We start from the raw sequence: 15811 nt of genomic DNA on the forward strand, positions 1-15811 counted from the left end.
TTCCATATAAATGCTCTGTGACATATGAAATTCTGCTGCTCGATACAAGGTGCTATGCTGCTCTCCAGCCTTTACAAAACTTCTAAACAAAAACGAAATCAACAAGGCTGACCATTACATCAAAGCCCACAGTCTATAACTAGAGATAAAGAGGTCTGCGCCCAAGCTCCTCTCGCATGTATTTACCTTAAGATCAGCCGTTGTAGGAATCTTCTCTTCAAGAAACAACTCACCGAGTAGTTCATCAGCATTAGCAACACATTCTATCAATTCATGACGACGTTCTGATGCCTCAACTCGGTAATCTGAAGGAATATCTTCAATTCTAATGTTCTCCCTGAAAACACAACATACAAATGGCATCAGTTCCAAATACACCCAATTGTAAAGTCCAACTTTATTTACCCAAATAAGATTCTATAAACACAGTAAGTTCTTCAGGAGGATGTGGTTTGAAAAAGCTGAAAAAAGCAACTTTTAGCCTGTAACATGTTGAAGGGGGATACTATTTATAATGTTTAAATCTATGGCTGCCTCTTAGTGGTGTTAAAATGCAGTACAAAATAAAATATTACCCTCAGCCTCAAAACATAGCGCCACTGATTTTTATTTATTTCAAAATATTTTTATTGAAAATAAATCTCCATATACAGAGCAAAACATTCGTAGTACTTGTACTGTTCTTGCAAAGTTGCGGCCTGGCGGGGCCTGAGAGAGAGAGGAAAAGGAAGAGAGAAAGAAAAGAAAAGGGGGGGTTCACTGTTCCAGGTATGCGTCGAGAGCTTCCCACATGTTCTCTTTGGCAATATGATTTGCCGCCTTTTGCTTGGCAGTGATATTGTCTGCCCCCCGGAGGAAGGTTACCCAGTTGAACCAGCGTTTAAAGGTGGCTTTGCTGGTGTCCTTCCAGTTACCCAAAATCGTTTTCACTGCAGCCGTCAGAAGTACATCGACCAGGTCCCGTACTTCTTTGGACTGGAGTTCAGTTGCTAGGAAGGCAGTGGCTATCCCCGCTAGTCCTCTTTGTGTCTTACTTCCCGTTATTGTGTCTATGACGTTATAGACCTTGCTCCAGAAAGTTTTGACTCTGGTGCATTCGTATAACATGTGAGATAGATCTCCCGTGGCCATCTGGCAGTTCCAACATGTGCTGCTTTCACTGGCTCCAACCTTCCCTAGTTTCGCTGGTGTCCAGTGCAGCCTGTGGGGTAACCAGTATTTGGTTTGTGCTAGTTGTGGCGCGATTTTGTTTTTGGACGCTGCCGTCCATAGTTTGGCTCTTTCTACTTCGTTCAGCTGTCTCTGTATGGTCTCCTCCCAAAAGGCCAGTGTCTTATTGTTTAGGGTTGTGGTGCGTGGTGTAATTAGCTTGTAGATTTGTGCTATTTGGTGGCCTGTCTTGTTTAAGTTTTGCGCGTATTGTATGATGGTGGGTGTCTGTTTCGTGAGTCCTGCTTTGGTGATAGCTGCTTTGATTTTGAGGAATTCGTAGAACTCCTTGTTAGGTAGGGAGGTTGTCTGCTGTAGTGCCTTGTAGGAGAGTGGGTTGTTCCCTGCCTCTAGTTGTGAAGCGCCACTGATTTTTAAACCACACTAACATAATCCTCTTCTGAAAGCCTGAAACTAGCATTTAAAATGAATGCAAACGTTCAATGTCGCTTAGCGAGAAAAGGAAGAAACAGCAGGTCGCTGTAAGATGTAATTAAAAAAAAGATTCAATGGATCCCAGTTTGTTATAGAACTTTTCCTGAAGGCCTAGACACTGGTTCACAATACTTAATGAAAACCCAGGCCACCACTCCAACCTACTGGGTATGCTAAACAGTCTTTGGTCTTCATCTGCCTTCAGGTCTACATACACACCTCTACTGGAGGCTCCTTGTGCCTAGCATACAGTCAAGCAAACAAGGCTGCTATGCCAAGCTCTAAAATGATCTGCTATAGATGCTCCACAAAATACAAATAACCCACATATGTACTGAAAGACGATTAGGAGGTACCTGTTCATGAAGCAATCCATATTTGCTCACACTCAATAACATTCTAAGAATCCCTAAACAGTAGAATATCTCTGTGCACACATGGCAAGCAAAGGATGCAGTTTACAAAACATTATGCAACTATGAAACCTAATTCAGAGAAAGAATACAGCTTCGAGGGAGACAACATTTGGATATTCATCTTTTGAAAACGCAGCCTATAAGCCAAATCAGTATAAGTATACAGGACTGAAAATACCACTAAACATTGTTTTATGAACTGAAAACAAAATGAAAATGTAGCCTCTGAAGTTCTCAGCAAAGGGAAAACTGACACCACTCATGTAAGAATTCCAGAAGCTGAACTGTCCCAATAAGTTCTGCAGGGTCAATTCAGTCAGTGTTTTTGGATTGGAAAGGGAGTAAGCGTTTGACAATATCCAGTACCCACGTCTTTAGACCACATGAAACTGGGGCTGATATTTAAGGATTCAGAAAGAATAGCCAAAATGGAAGAAGTTACAGATATGTGACTTTTCTCTTCTTCATCATGAGTTTCTCTCGGATATCCATAAAAAAGAATACAGTAGAAAGCTGAATATCCTGCCCTGGGGAAAGCTGAAGAAGAGATTAGGCAGGAAGGTTTGCCCAATGAGGGTGGTGACTTTAGAGAAAGAATAATACACATTATTGAACTGACCTCCAGATTGGAACATTTGTCATGAGACCAACTGTTGCTGCTTTTCCACTGTGAAGGCGAGACATATGTCATGCACAAGCCAGTTTGCTTTTGCCAACACATTATGACACACCTTTCTTCACCTAGCTGTTTTCCTGCTGAAAGCAAAACCAACTTCAAGAGAGCAAAAAAATGACAATAGTAAATTGAATTTAGGTAAATCTTATAATTTTTCAGAGTAATATTAGGAGTCCAAAAATCTGACTTGCCAAGACGATCAGTTTTTCATCCTCCGGAGAAATTTCAGCTGGTAGTGTGTAATTGGTACTTGTAAAGGAGCTAGACCAATCTGAGGTATCAATAGTCAAGCTATGATGAAGAGTTGGAAGCCATAGTTGTTCTTGCCAGGGACATCCTGGATGACTACGCTCCTCTACTTGACTGGTCTGTTTGAGGCAAGTCCACGTGCCTTGGTACTTCATGTCCTATTTAAATTCTCCCAGAGCATTTCAGACTATGGAGCTCCTTAAGATGCTGCTTCTTGGATAGGCCACTTTGGTGAGTGAAAGAAATAAGTCAGAGCGCAGGAGGGAGCACTTGTAAAGTGCCTACACGAATACTGAGGTGTTAAAAACAAGGTTGAATGGACTCAAACCTCTGAAAGAATATGGAAGTAAATCAAATAAGAAAATTATATTACTACAAAAAAATTGTACTTAATAGATGTCCATTCTCCCCTAACAGTGTAGCCTTTATCGGTTGACAACATCTATAGCCAGTTAACTGAAGATCAGAAGTGAGAAATAGCTTCACACACATGATAAACAGACTGTAAGAAATTGGGTTTTTCAAAACAACAAAGGTCCTAAACTTATATCAATGAGATTCAAAACCATTACCATAGACTTCAATGAGAACTATGTCTTTTTTTGTTCCAATGTCCAGCCGGGCAAAGGAATATTTATTTTATGAAATAAAGGGAGAATTCAAAAGATATGGAACAATTCATAAACTGGGCACAAGCCTGTACCAAGTAAGAAGGGGAAAGGACAATACACAGGGAAAAAATAGCAGGCAAACAGAGTGGAGAGAAAGGTGGCTTACAATACAATGCAATCATGTGTAAGCACAAGCCAACAGTAGCCGCAATGTATAGTATACAAATGAAAGTTGCAGTACTGCCCAGCTGGACATTGAAACAAAAAAGACATAGTTCTCATTGAAGTCTATGGTAATGGTTTTGAATCTCATTGATATAAGTTTAGGACCTTTGTTGTTTTGAAATTCCAGTAACTATCCGAGGTCCTCAACTACCTATACGGGTTCCCTTGTTGTTTATACTGTAAGAAATTGGGTGACAGGTTGAGGGTGTGAAACCCTCTTCAAGCATGAACAACAATCTGTCACAGTGAGGCACAAGCAAAGCCCTAATTAACCTGTACTCAACCCCCTGGCAGCTTGGCACAGAGCGGTCAGCCTTAACGAAAAGGCGATGTGTAACGTACTTATGCAGCACTTCAATCAATAATAAAATGGAAACAGAACACAAGGAAAAGCCCCCAAAAATTTGAAAAAGAGTACATTTTATTAAATATATGTAGGAAGCTTGCTCTATATATGGTGTACCACAATGAGGAGCATTGTGCAGAGTGTCCCGGTATCCCTTATATTTGAACAGGGGCTTGGCTCTAGCAATCTCAAGGTGCTGTATTTGAGGTAGTGTGGTCGACCAGCCTTAGTGTTATCAGAGGGAAGTGTTAGGCATGTGTAGTACAAACAGTTAATAAATGAGAGACACCCAATACTGAAATCTGATACCAATTTAGATCAATAACACTTATATTTATTTAGACACTAGGATCTACTAGATTAGGTAAGCACTTTTTGAGTTAGCGATTTTCAGACACTTGGGAAACACAGCTTTCAGATTTGAGGCATGAGCCTAGAACATAGTAATGTTATCCTATGAGGGGGAAAAAATGCATAGAGTCACTTAAAAATGATTTACAAGACGGATCTTCTGGACTTAAAATAAGGAAGGTCCAAGGTTCTTAGAACCAAGATCTGTTTTGGTTTATCTGTCCTGGGGTGTCCTGGTGTAGAGGTGCTAGTCGTAAAGGTAGCCTTGAACACTAAGGCTAAAGTCTATGGAGAAACCTGTAAGCAGAAAAATACTGTAAATGGGGACAAGTCAGTCGGAAACCAATGGGAGGCTCAGTTCTTGAGGGTTTCTGCAGCAAGGGGAGTACCCTTGGTAGGCTCAAACTCAGGCTAGGTGGCTCAAATACAGAGGTATTTTGTCCTGGGGGTCGCTCACGTTGGAGGCTCTCACTTTTGGGATCAACATCGAGATGGGGACAAAACAGAACAGCAGGGTCACTCTCTGTGCTGGCCCCAGTGATGCTGAAGTCCCTCATCGGTAGGCCAGTCTTGGTGGTGTTGGCCTCCGGGATGGACACTGAATAAGCGTTGACTGCTGCAAAGGGTCAGGTCCCCCGATTATTGGTGCAAGGCAGCTCCTTGGGTTACTGGCATCTCTAAACTTGGTGCGGAAATGGATGAGACCTCCTGGAGCAGTGACCTCCTCATGAGCGGCTGCAGAGTCAGTGGACCCAGTGTTCAGCAGATTGGTGAACCGTACATTGTAGTCGGTGCCTGCAGGATGTGGCTCCTCCACTTCAAGGGAGATGCTGATGGGTTGGCGAAGTTAGACGAGTCTTTTTGAGGATTTATTTATTTGGAGAGTTTTATATAGAGCTGGGTAGACCCGGAGGTATCAGAGCACTTTACATGAGGAATCATGAGTTACAAAATTACATTAGTTACTGGTGCCTAGAATACCAATAGGAAAAGACAGTGTTACACAGTAACATGAGTTCTAAAGTAAAACATAAAAAAGACAAAACGTCTGAAGGGGCGTAGAAGGTAGAGGGGGAGAAGTAAAAAAGGGATTGGAAAGACGATCGGCTCAGGCAGACCCTCGAGGGGGAAAGTATTTCAGAGAAACTCAAAGTCAGAAGAGAAAGTCAGACAAACCGGCAGGGGACCAGCATTCACCACATCCAGTGTTGCGGTGACTGAACAAGTTGAGAGGGGTGGAGGGGACCTGAAGGGGGGGGGGGGGGATTGAAAAGAGGAAACCGACAGTCCAGCGACACGGGGAGCAGTCCAGTGGTCGACATCATCAAGATGGAGGATCATGGTTATGGGTACCGATAAGAAACACAAAATGGTGGGAGGGTGAAAAAACAATTCTAACAACCACAAAGGGGGTTAACTCCATGGAGCAGGATTACGAAGGGGGGGGGTTGTCACAGGATTGAGGAGGAATGAAGGTTGGTGGACGCCGATCTCAAACGGGTCGTCAATGTGAGCTCGCTGGGGACTGCAGGGACTGCCGTGTCATCGTTCTGCAAAACCACACAGTCCATGCAAAGGAGGCACAGCTGCAGGATGATCAGGTCTTTGCAGTTGTCGAGACAGAAGCAGATATGCAGGGTTTGGCGTGAAGTCCATAGCTAATCTTCAGTTCTTGTGTTCTGCTCTTCTTTGTCCTTCTTCAGTCAGGCGAATCGGAGTTCTTTGTGCCAGGGGCCATCTAAATACTGAATTTAGTGGTGTTAAGGGAGTGAAGGGTAGGAGTCTATGGACCCCTCACCCTTGGGGTCACTACACCCCCTATATGACCACTTCCTGTGGGGAGTGGACATAACCCTGTCCCAGAGTTCATAATTCCACCAAAAACAAAATGGTGGAGCCCTTCTTTTGGGGCGCACGTCAGGCAACCCACCTTAGGGGCAAGACTAGCCTGGTGGTGCAACACACCTACTGCATAACTAATTTACTGCTTGTCCTGGTGTCAAATGAGCCTCAAGGCAGGCGGTATCATCTCCCATGTTTGGGGGAAGCCAGGGTTGCACATCAAAAGGCAGCAGGGACTTTGAAGTCCATGGACTTCTTATGTTAAATCACTAGCCATCCTGATGGAGGAGATGTGAACACCTTCCTCCAGAGCAGGCACTGTTTCAGGGCTCTGACCTGCAGGGGTCAGAAACTTGTCTATGGTGGCAGGTTCAACAATACCAGTCACCCAGCATACTAGAGGACTAGTAGGTTTCAGGGGGCACCTCTAAGGTGCCCTCTAGGTGCAGGTCATAATAAATCCAACACTGGGATCATTATGGATTAATTAAGACATGGTGTTCGTTACCAAACACTATAGGTTTCGGTGAAGCCATCATGTAGCTGGGGAACTCGTAATGACCAATGCATAGTACATATACTTAAGATGGCTTCCCTGTTCACTTGTACCGTCTAGCAATTGAACTAGACAGCACAGGGGCATATCTGCTCATGCAGAGAAATCCTCCTGTAATAAAAAGCATGTTGCGTTAAGCCTACAAGGCCTGCTGTAGGGGTGAACTTGCATATATCACATGTAGTGAATTTGGCATGGCACACTGGGAGAGTGCCATATTGTGTTTTTACTAATGGTTTACAGCATGACACGCAGTCTGAAATGGCAGACTGCATGGAATTTGTATGGCGGTCCGTTAGGGTAGCATAATACATGCTGCAGCCCTTAAGGACCCTCTTTAGTACCTATGCCGAGGGGTACCAGGGGTACCATTTACAAGGGACTTACGGAGGTGCTAAAAGTGTGCGACAATTAGACCATTTTACCTTGTTTTAGGGAGAGAGCACGGCCACTAGGGCCTGTTAGCAGGGATTCAGTGAACATCAGTCGAAAAACATCAGTACCAGAGCCCAGTGGGAGGTGACCATGACAAAAAGGGGCAAATTCCTACAATAAATCAAGACCAATATGACAAAAATCCAATCAATAGATCCAGAGAAATGCAATTTCTAAGATTTGAAGAAAATAGTGCCAAAAAAGCATAAAGTGCCAACTGGGGATATCAGGTCATGCTGGACCAGGTCAAAGTCACAAGTTCAGGCCGACCGTCATGGAGTGCAGGCCAGCTTCAGGGAGCTGGAGAGGCCCCGGTGAGGCCTGCTGAACAAGAGTACCTTAAATTCTGGTTTGCGGAGCATGGCGAGAACCCGCGCAGAGGATGCGTTAGTTACAAGTGCTACCGAGCTATGACGCAAGGTCCTGCTTCGACACACAGGATCCAGTCGATGAGGGTTTGTGTTGCAAAGTCGGGCACTAAGGATGCTTTAAGCATTTAGGCCATGTGTCTGTCACGAAGAGCTGCAAGGTGAGAAACTGCTTTGTAGTCATCAAGGCATTTGCAATGCAAGGGCCTGATCGGTGAAGCTTCACACAGCAGCATTTCAGATGGGGGCTGCTGGGTTGATGCAAAGTCCTCGTGTTGGGAAAACTCTTGAAGCACAGGCGATATGTCAGTTCTGCCGGGTCCACTGATGGGTTGGCAGAGCGTCTTTAGGACAACATCCAAGGGTCCAGGACTGATGAGGCAACAGTTGGCAAGGTAGGACCCAGATTGCAGAGTCCAGGTGCTGGGTTCAAAGTTGTTGGATCCTTCAGGATGCCAGTCAACTAACCATTGGAGTCACTCTGGGGTCTTGGGTTCAACAGATGCAGGTTCTGTCCTACTACCCCACATAAGAGGGTGGCATTTCTATCAGAGCAGCAGTCCAGCTGAGTGGCAATCCTTGTTCCTGGAAGAGATCCACATGTCCAGAAATGTATTTAAGAGCTGGTGTCTGGGGTCCCAATTTTTTTTGAAGTGGGGAAAAGCTTCTAGAGGTTTCCCTTTGATGTCCCCAGGCATCCTACCTGCTCTGTCCTGGCTCCAGACTAACTACAGGGGGATATGGAGCCATTTGTGTGGTGGCAGGGCAAAGCCTATTCAGGTGTAAATAGGGCTGTGCCCAGCTCTGCCCTCCCATTCAGCGAGTGATGGCCACCCCAGGCACAGCTAAGCTCTGTTGTGTGTGGCTCTCTAGGAGGAATACACAAAGCTCAACTGTTAGCTACACTCAGCTATGTGACCCAGGGACAGGCTGCACTCATAAATGGCTAAGGAAAGAAAAGGCCAACTTTCAAAATTGGCATTTTCAAAATTGCAATTTAAAATCAGACTTCACCATGAAAGAAGATTTTTTATTACAATTCCAACGACACCAAACACGAACTGGTTACCTGCTCTCATTTAGAACATTTCACTTATTAAATGTAATCAGGTAATCCCAATGTTATCCAATCGGAGAGGGACGCCTTGCAGTAGTAAAAAACAAATGTAAGAGTTTGTCACTACTAGGACATGTAAAAACTAAACACACATGTCCATCTTTTTAAATAGATATAAGACCGGGGGAGAAGGAGGAGTAAGAGACTAGGTCGCCCTCCAAACATTTGGTACACAAAAAATGGAATCCAAATAATTGGTTTCCGAGACCTAGCTCATGTCAAGGTAACTGACCTGATTGATCAGTGGTACCTTTCAAGAAAGAAAAATGTCTTTCTAGTGTCCCCTCACTCACCGGGGTTGCCCCACGGTGACATGCTTCATCATTGGGGTCCTCCCAGTTCTCTACGAAAAGGGGCGTGCTGCGACTCACGGACTACGCAGGAGCACTTTGAAATGAAAGACTATGTGTTGTGCAAAGTGAGTGGTGGAGTGGGTGTAGGTAAGTTAAAAATATCATGCTTAGTGGGCCTCAACACATTTATTATGCTCCTAGGCAAGTATATTAAAAATGGGGTTAGAATCACTGTTATTTCAACCTTTAATGAGGATTGAATCAGTGAAAGGTCAACATGTTTCATGCTACCCCTAGCATTTCTTCAGGACCATGCCGAGACCAGCCCTGCATTTGCCACTCCTATGTCCCTAGTTAAGGAAAATAGATACAGATAAAAATCAATGCTTGAAGGTTCGAGCATGCATTCGTATTAGAATACATACGTTTTATACTGAATTCAGACGCTGTACTGATAAAACACATCATTAGTAGCAATCACCCCCCCATCAGGGAAGGGTCACATAGTCTCTTGCCATGCTGCCTAAATCACACGGTGCTATGGTGGATGATTGCACCATATTGGTGCGTGCAGGCTTCCATGCCAAGTTCGATTCAATTGCTACATAAAGTGATTGTGAATTCACACATAAAAACAAGACAGGACTTGTAGTGACCAAGACGCTAGACACAAAAAACATTTAATGAGTACATAGAAAATAAGACTCTTAATAATTATTTAATGCTGTGCTCAATGGCACCTCATGGTCTCTCTGGGGATCGATTCCACCTCATGGACACACTGCTATTGGTCCGTAAGAAGGTAAAAAAGATTGGGGAGAGATCGGTGAAAAACGGAGTAAATCGACCGAAATATCGGTGTATGCACAAGAAACGGAATGAGCATTCATCCGTCTTGACAGGTTTCGTAAAGTCAAATCACTTCCTGGTCGGTGAAAACGCTCAGGATTACCTATTGTCAGCCACCCCGGGACCGCATATTGCTTGAATGCAGTTCCGGTCAGGTTAAGTAAACCAAGGCTTCCGGGTAACTCCCAAGACCGCTAGACCTGCGGTCGTGGCGGCCATATTGGGAGTATGCCATTTGGTGGTGTAATAAAGCGTATTGAAAGAACGCTGTTCGTTTTTCTTGAAGGCGTAAAGCAAGCAAATCTGCTTATTAGTTCGTGCCTAATTACATTTTTAAAAACTTGTTCAGTGCTATGTAAATTTAAACAGGGGAGTCATCGTACATTATTAGATTTAATCTCGGTTACTGACAGAACTATTACAGCGAGTGGTGCGAGACAACCATGGGATACCGGTTGGTATAATATGGCATATAGAATCATGGTGATAAGCAACTCACAATCCAAGTTTTTTAAGGATAGTTAGTCCGAAAATGAATAATAAAACGCTGCTGGTGAGATGTCACAGAATGTTAGTTTAGAGACATGAGGACTAAAAGTTTACTGACGGTCGATCAGTATTAGTAAGTGCCCCATGAGGGTGGGGGTTAATTATTAAGTATAGCACTCCAAAACGATGTTGTTTTTTGGGTAATGCCAGGATGCCTGGTATGTCTAGAGTTATTTTTTGAAAAATTATTGTGATGGAACCTTAAAAAACAGGTCTGGTTAATGCTGCAGGCATCTATTTGTTTTAGCTTTATCAGTGCTAGTATGTAGGTGATGTTTCACTCTGGTTTAAATGCACTGACACTTATGCCTAAACCAACAGGAGGCTCACTATTAAAACTGAAACAGGTTAGGTTCTAAAAGCACCCCACGGAATGTCATCATTCAGTCCATGGGTGTCCGTATGAAGTTTGAACACCCATCGTTGTTCACGCTCATGGAGTATTCTTTCCTGATTTTCTTTTGTTTTTACAACTTCCAGAACTACCCATCTCAAATCGTTGGGTGTGTGGTTTTTCTCAATGAAATGATTCGTCATGCGTGTGGTTGCTCGTTTGCACCGGATGCAAACGGGCAACCACATGCATGACAAAAGAAAATCAGGAAAGAATACTCCATGAGCGTGAACAACGATGGGTGTTCAAACTTCATACGGACACCCATGGACTGAATGATGACATTCCGTGGGGTGCTTTTAGAACCTAACCTGTTTCAGTTTTAATAGTGGGCCTCCTGTTGATTTGGGCATAAGTGTCAGTGCATTTAAACCAGAGTGAAACATCACCTACATACTAGCACTGATAAAGCTAAAACAAATAGATGCCTGCAGCATTAACCAGACCTGTTTTTTAAGGTGCCATCACAACAATTTTTCAAAAAATAACTCTAGACATACCAGGCATCCTGGCATTACGCAAAAAACAACAACGTTTTGGAGTGCTATACTTAATAATTAACCCCCACCCTCATGGGGCACTTACTAATACTGATCGACCTTCAGTAAACTTTTAGTCCTCATGTCTCTAAACTAACATTCTGTGACATCTCACCAGCAGCGTTTTATTATTCATTTTCGGACTAACTATCCTTAAAAAACTTGGATTGTGAGTTGCTTATCACCATGATTCTATATGCCATATTATACCAACCGGTATCCCATGGTTGTCTCGCACCACTCGCTGTAATAGTTCTGTCAGTAACCGAGATTAAATCTAATAATGTACGATAACTCCCCTGTTTAAATTTACATAGCACTGAACAAGTTTTTAAAAATGTAATTGGGCACGAACTAATAAGCAGATTTGCTTGCTTTACGCCTTCAAGCAAAACGAACAGCGTTCTTTCAATACGCTTTATTACACGACCAAATGGCATACTCCCAAGATGGCCGCCGCGACCGCAGGTCTAACGGTCTTGGGAGTTACCCGGAAGCCTCGGTTTACTTAACCTGACCGGAACTGCATTCAAGCAATATGCGGTCCCGGGGTGGCTGACAATAGGTAATCCTGAGCGTTTTCACCAACAAGGAAGTAAGTGATTTGACTTTACGAAACCTGTCAAGACGGATGAATGCTCATTCCGTTTCTTGAGCATACACCGATATTTCGGTCGATTTACTCCGTTTTTCACCGATCTCTCCCCAATCTTTTTTACCTTCTTACGGACCCATAGCAGTGTGTCCATGAGGTGGAATCGATCCTCAGAGAGACCATGAGGTGCCATTGAGCACAGCATTAAGTAATTATTAAGAGTCTTATTTTCTATGTACTCATTAAATGTTTTTTGTGTCTTGCGTCTTGGTCACTACAAGTCCTGTCTTGTTTTTATGTGTGAATTCACAATCACTTTATGTAGCAATTGAATCGGACTTGGCATGGAAGCCTGCATGCACCAATATGGTGCAATCATCCACCATAGCACCGTATGATTTTGGCAGCATGGCAAGAGACTATGTGACCCTTCCCTGATGGGGGGGTGATTGCTACTAATGATGTGTTTTATCTTTACAGCGTCTGAATTCAGTATAAAACGTATGTATTCTAATACGAACGCATGCTCGAACCTTCAAGCATTGATTTTAATCTGTATCTATTTTTCTTAACTAGGGACATAGGAGTGGCAAATGCAGGGCTGGTCCCGGCATGGTCCTGAAGAAATGCTAGGGGTAGCATGAAACATGTTGACCTTTCACTGATTCAATCCTCATTAAAGGTTGAAATAACAGGGATTCTAACCCCATCTTTAATATACCTGCCTAGGAGCATAATAAATTTGTTGAGGCCCACTAAGCATGGTATTTTTAACTTACCTACAACCACTCCACCACTCACTTTGCACAACATATAGTCTTTCATTTCAAAGTGCTCCTGCGTAGTCCATGAGTCGCAGCACGCCCCTTTTCGTAGAGAACTGGGAGGACCCCAATGATGAAGCATGTCACCGTGGGGCAACACCTGTGAGTGAGGGGACACTAGAAATAAATTTGTCTTTCTTGAAAGGTACCACTGATCAATCAGGTCAGTTACCTTGACATGAGCTAGGTCTCGGAAACCAATTTTTTGGATTCCATTTTTTGTGTACCATCTTTTTAAATACACAGCACCCTGTCCTCTGGGCTGTCCAGGTCCTACCTTAGGGGTAACTTATATTTAACACACTGGAAGATTTGGACCTGGCAAAAGATGTATTTTTCCATTTCGAAATGGCGGTTGAAAACTGCACAGAAAGGCTGCAGTGACGTGTTTAAAGGGCTACTTAAGTGGGTGGCACAATCAGTGCTCCAGGCCAACCAGTAGCATTTAATTTAAAGGCCCTGGCACAGGAAGCGTCACTTTACTAGGGAACTACAAGTAAATAAAATATGCTAATTGGGTTTTAGTCGAATCTACCATGTTTTAAGTACTTTAGCACTGGTTAGCAGTGGTAAAGTGCACAATGTACCGAGGCCAACAAAAACAAATTCAGAAAAAAGGCAAGGACTGAACACAAACGTTTGAGGATGACCCTGCAGAAAGGGACAAGTCCAACACGCACACTTAGAATTCAGGAACCATGTAGACATGCAGAGTCAGTATCATGGCTCAGGTTATGCAACAGGAGGCATTCACACAGGAGCAGGAAATGCTCAGTGGAGGATTTAATTCATAATAAAAAGAAGTTTGACCACGGAGGACCAGAAGGGAATTGGTATCCATTAACACCCCTTTGTTCTTGCTTTGAATCAGCAGATTGTGTGGGGTCATTGCTGTGTGGTTCTAAAGACTGACATTAGAAAGGCGCAATCATCAGATTAAAGGTGCATTTGCTCACCAAGCCACGTCCCCCATCGTAGACCTAATCTTGGGATGCCTCTTATAAGAAAACATCTTCCTCAACTGCATACCAGAGTACAAGTAGAGGAGAAATAGATGATTACTTACCGGAGTTCAGGATCCTTCACAACCCAACCCACCACATTGAGTGGCACCTTCTCTATGGAGGGGTAAGGACGCACAGGCTGGACCCTGCAGACTGGTTTGCATTACTATGTTTACATCAAAAACTGACAACCCCTTTGACCTGACCACAATAAGGTATCTACCCTCTTTAGATATAGTATGATTAAGACCAAGGGGAAGGATTAAGAGGAAACATGGGCAGAGATGGTGTCAATCAGTGCATGTAAAACTGGAAGAAAATGCAAATTCAGGGAAGAGGAGGGAAAGGGACAACTTCTGTTGTGCTCTCCATTTCAGAGTTAATTCCCAGACCAACCAGTCTTAAAAAACAAATCTTGCAGTCTGCTGGATGACGTGTTACTACCAGTGCAGTGTCATACCTTAAGGTTCAAGGAAGCAATGCTTCCACACTTTTAAGCTGACAGAAGCACACATACAAGCTTTTTGGTGTAGAAAAGCAACACTCACTTCTTTAGGCTGAGGACAATAAGATTTTAAGCCATAGCTTTTGAATGACAATTTATTGTAGAGTAATACAAATTATCCAAGTTGAAAAGTGGTATGTAGCATTTATTAAATGTATAAAGTGAAAGGAAGAGTTTAACCTAGGAAAAGGTAACAGCAGCATGTACTATAAGCCTGCCCAGAAATATGAGATAAAGAAGGAAAAGTAAGCCCGTCATGATCAGGGGCCACACGTAGGTGTGCGAAGCTGCTTTCTGTCGTTTTTCATACTTTTAAGTATTCTCACTATGCCAACACGTTCCAGAAAATTTAAGCAGAGAGCTATCCAACATAAGAAATAGTGGTTTAAAAAATGTTTCTTGATGTTGACATACACACACAAAAAATAGTTCAATACAACAGTAAAAAGTTTGCGTCTAATAAATGCATAAAAATATTTACAATATATTTATAGCAAACATTACTGTTGAAAATTGTCATTTCAACAATTCTAGCAAACCCACACATGTTCAAAGGATCAAAAATACAGTGCAAAAAGGAAAATATTTCAATAGCAAGAAATTTCACATAATGTCTCACTAAAACCAGGCTTTAATATCCACTGTTCGAATGATACTACACAGGGTTTAAACGTCTTTCTAAAAAGGAAAGTCTTATACAGTTTAACAGTTTTATAAAGGGCTATAGCTAATCAGAGAAGCTTATCTCATGCTTATTTTAATCCTAAATAAACCTTGTATATCTCTATAGTCTCCACTTGGTGCCAGTGAACCAATTTTTCCCAAAAACAGTCAGCAGTTTATTTCAATTACAGGAACTAACCACATAAAGAAGAAAAAAGAGGAGATGGCAAACACTGTTTGGGTTAGCAAATCCTGTAGCCCCTTAAAATTATTCTACAGTTTGCATGATGATGCATCTGAATTGAATACTTACCCAAACTGGCCATCAAAGAATATAGCACGCTCCTCCAGAAGATCTATAATTCCTTTCAGGTTGTTCTCCAGGCCAATGGGTATCTGAACAAAGGCTGCATTCTGATTTAGTTTGGCTCTAAAATATAAAATAAATAGGATTATAAAAAATCTTAACACCTTTCTAGTTCAGTAATCAAGTATTATCCTGTAGACATTTTGGTAAACCAAGTAGCGTATAAAGGAAAGTGCTTGTTGACAGTCAAATAACAAGAATACGTTTGGTATGCAAGGGAAAATTCTTTAGCAGTAAACACATAATCAATCAAGTGACTTATAAATCGCAACTACTGGCCTATAAGGGTCTCAATGCGCGAGGGGGACAGGGTGGGGGGCTGCTGATCTGTCAAATGCACTGTGTTTCAGTCAAAGAGCCAGGTCTTGAGGTCCTTCCTGAATTGGGGCAGTG

General features: G+C 42.8%; 1 protein-coding gene across 1 annotated transcript in view; it reads right to left on the minus strand.

The window, feature by feature from the left end:
* The window catches only part of GFM1 (G elongation factor mitochondrial 1), a 176600-nt gene that overhangs the window by 129660 nt on the left and 31129 nt on the right, over nucleotides 1-15811 (minus strand). The window contains exons 5-6 of the mRNA XM_078667074.1: nucleotides 15365-15481; nucleotides 187-337 (exon numbers count right to left, since the gene is read on the minus strand). Coding sequence (XP_078523200.1) covers nucleotides 187-337; nucleotides 15365-15481 — 268 coding nt within the window. The remainder of the gene's footprint in view (nucleotides 1-186; nucleotides 338-15364; nucleotides 15482-15811) is intronic.

The sequence above is a fragment of the Lissotriton helveticus genome, chromosome 11, assembly GCF_964261635.1.
Source record: "Lissotriton helveticus chromosome 11, aLisHel1.1, whole genome shotgun sequence".
NCBI classification, from domain to species: Eukaryota; Metazoa; Chordata; class Amphibia; order Caudata; family Salamandridae; genus Lissotriton; species Lissotriton helveticus.